This window comes from Montipora foliosa, chromosome 2 (assembly GCF_036669935.1).
Source record: "Montipora foliosa isolate CH-2021 chromosome 2, ASM3666993v2, whole genome shotgun sequence".
NCBI lineage: Eukaryota > Metazoa > Cnidaria > Anthozoa > Scleractinia > Acroporidae > Montipora > Montipora foliosa.
Genome location: NC_090870.1, coordinates 27,394,004 through 27,396,503, shown reverse-complemented (window position 1 = coordinate 27,396,503; position 2,500 = coordinate 27,394,004). Strand labels below are relative to the sequence as shown.

Genomic DNA, 2,500 nt, shown 5'->3' with positions numbered 1-2,500 from the left:
ACGGTGGTCAAAATTTGTTGTGGACTCACAAGACTTCCTAACCCCATAAGTACTTCACAACCTTCTAGTGTAGTACCTTTTTTTAATCTGTTCAGAAACGAGAAACCAACAAAGAGTAAAAGAGAAAAAAATAAATCAAAAACACAGACGATGCTGAGGATTGCCTTCCAACAATTCTGCTTTTCCAGTTCAGTGTCAAAACCATGCCATTTTCGATGCATTTCTTCATGTACAACTGGATGAGTAAAGAACTGTGTCAAGAGAAAAAAATTATGATTAGTATTTACAATATTCCAATTCTATATAAATTCTCATAGTTTGGCCGAAGTTCTCAAGCTACTCTTAGCCTATAAGTATTGGCTGTATCAAAACAATTCGCAATGCAATTTTGCTATCTGAAGAATGCAGACCGGTGAAGAAATTCGTGGAAAGAGGAGGACGAAAATCTCATGTAAGAAGGTTAAAACTGAAAATAGCAGATCACTACTAAATAGGAATTTTCCCTGTTTGACCGTTGAAGGTACCAAGTAACAGGAAATCCATATGTTTTGGTGAGTTTCAACATTTTGGAAATTAATTATCACCACGTGGTAGGTTATCTTAGGTCATCGTGATTGTTTGGACATTATTGGACTACCTCTAGAGACACTGCTACAGTTTGGGGAATTTAACAACATTGTCGGTTTAAATTCACATTCAAGTATACATGCGTTTCCTTGACTGCGCCCCGGAGCATAAGTACACTCTTAAGTCCCGTAATCCTGTGCGGGCCCCACTTTTACGCACCAAGATACATCAGTGTTTGTTCATTTCAAGGGGAGCTATACTGTACATCCAGGACTTTAAATAATGAACTCGGGAACAGAGGATTTCAGATTTTTAACTACGAATTTACTAATTTAAGATGTAAATTTTATCTTAACTCGTTTATTTTTTACGTAAATTTGTTATGTTTGTAATACTGTTGTAATTCTTCCTATTAATGGGCTAATGGGGATGGGCCGATGGATGGGGTCGCATTGTCACGATTGGATTGACTACAATGAGGTTGCATTTTGAACAGACTTCCCAACAGAGTTACTAGAATGGGGTCGCAAATTGTCGGAAGATTGGGGGTAAGAAAATTATGGCTAGTGGTATTTAAAAATGGAAAGATTTGCGTTCAAAAAAGGTTGTTGAAGAAACAACTGTAGCGCTGTTGTGTCGCTGCTGACGCTACTACTACTACTACTACTACTACTACCACTACCACTACCACTACCACTACCACTACCACTACCACTACCACTACCACTACCACTACCACTACCACTACCACTACCACTACTACTACTACTACTGCTACTGCTACTGCTACTGCTACTGCTACTACTACTACCCAATTAGATTTCAAGGCTAAAGTAACCAATCAAATTGCAGGAAAATGAAAGACAAAGAAAGCCATTGCGTGGCGAATTTTGCAACTTTTGTTTCCAATACTTTGCTTTTTTTAAACAAAATGAAACTTAATTACTTACAGTTTCTGAATGATATAATGAGCTCCTTCAGGCTGAATGCCTACCTTTAAGGGAGTTTCCATCTTTCAGTCTTCATTTTCTCTCCACTTTTTTTATAAACCGGCAACTGGATCAATTAAATATTGGTGCTGACTAAAATCCTGGATTTGAGTGATTAAATTGTGCGATTTCTAAATGGATCAATCATAAAGTGGTAATTGAACTGAGTGGACTGTAATTTTGGCCTAAAATAATACTTGTGATTTTGAAAGCACACGTATGATTTCAGACCTAATAATATTCAGGGCGTTGATTAGCTGAGAGCACGTCAATTAATCCCAAACAGAGTGCAAGAAAGTGAAATTGGTGCAGAAAGTTCCCGAAAGAAAGAATTGGTGCAGAAAGAATCCTGAAGAATATGGATGAGAAGCACATACCAGTTGTGATACTGATTGACATGACTAAGGAGTTTGATAGCATACGACATGATATACTTCTAGCAAAGCTCCGTAGAATTGGAATATCTTCATCTGCACTTGCCTGGTTCAGCAGTTACCTATCCAGCCGTAAGCAGGTAGTGAAGATTGGAAATGCTGTCTCAGAGCAATTGGAGCTAAGCTGTGGCGTCCCCCAGGGATCCATCTTGGGTCCAATGCTATTCACCTTATGAGTCAACGAGTTGTTATCTATTCCTAATCACTGTCAATCGATGGGATACGTTGGTGATACTAAGCTGCTTCTTGCCCTGTCACCAAACCCGGACAAGACTAAACTTTTGGTGATTGGAGTACCTCAACTCACAAAGACTCCACCGACCCTATCCGTAACTCTTATGGGTAAGAACATTTTGAACCTGTCGAATTTGGAAGACGCTGGAGCTTTGCTAGATCACTGGCTGGTAAACCATACAAAATGCTATTGCAATAGTCTATCCGTCCAATCATTAAAGCATGTACCGATGATTGTGTTGCTTTCTCATTTATGTTGATCCAGCGTTATCATAT

The 2,500-nt window shown here is 38.8% G+C and overlaps 1 protein-coding gene across 3 annotated transcripts in view; it reads right to left on the bottom strand.

Moving 5' to 3' along the window:
* Nucleotides 1-2,500, bottom strand: part of LOC137992780 (transient receptor potential-gamma protein-like) — a 65,125-nt gene that overhangs the window by 41,914 nt on the left and 20,711 nt on the right. For 2 of the 3 annotated variants that reach the window (XM_068838296.1, XM_068838294.1), the window contains one exon: nucleotides 77-251. In XM_068838296.1, coding sequence (XP_068694397.1) covers nucleotides 77-251 — 175 coding nt within the window. Of the gene's footprint in view, nucleotides 1-76; nucleotides 252-1,561; nucleotides 1,688-2,500 lie in introns of all 3 variants that reach the window. The other variant, XM_068838297.1, reaches the window with a different exon arrangement.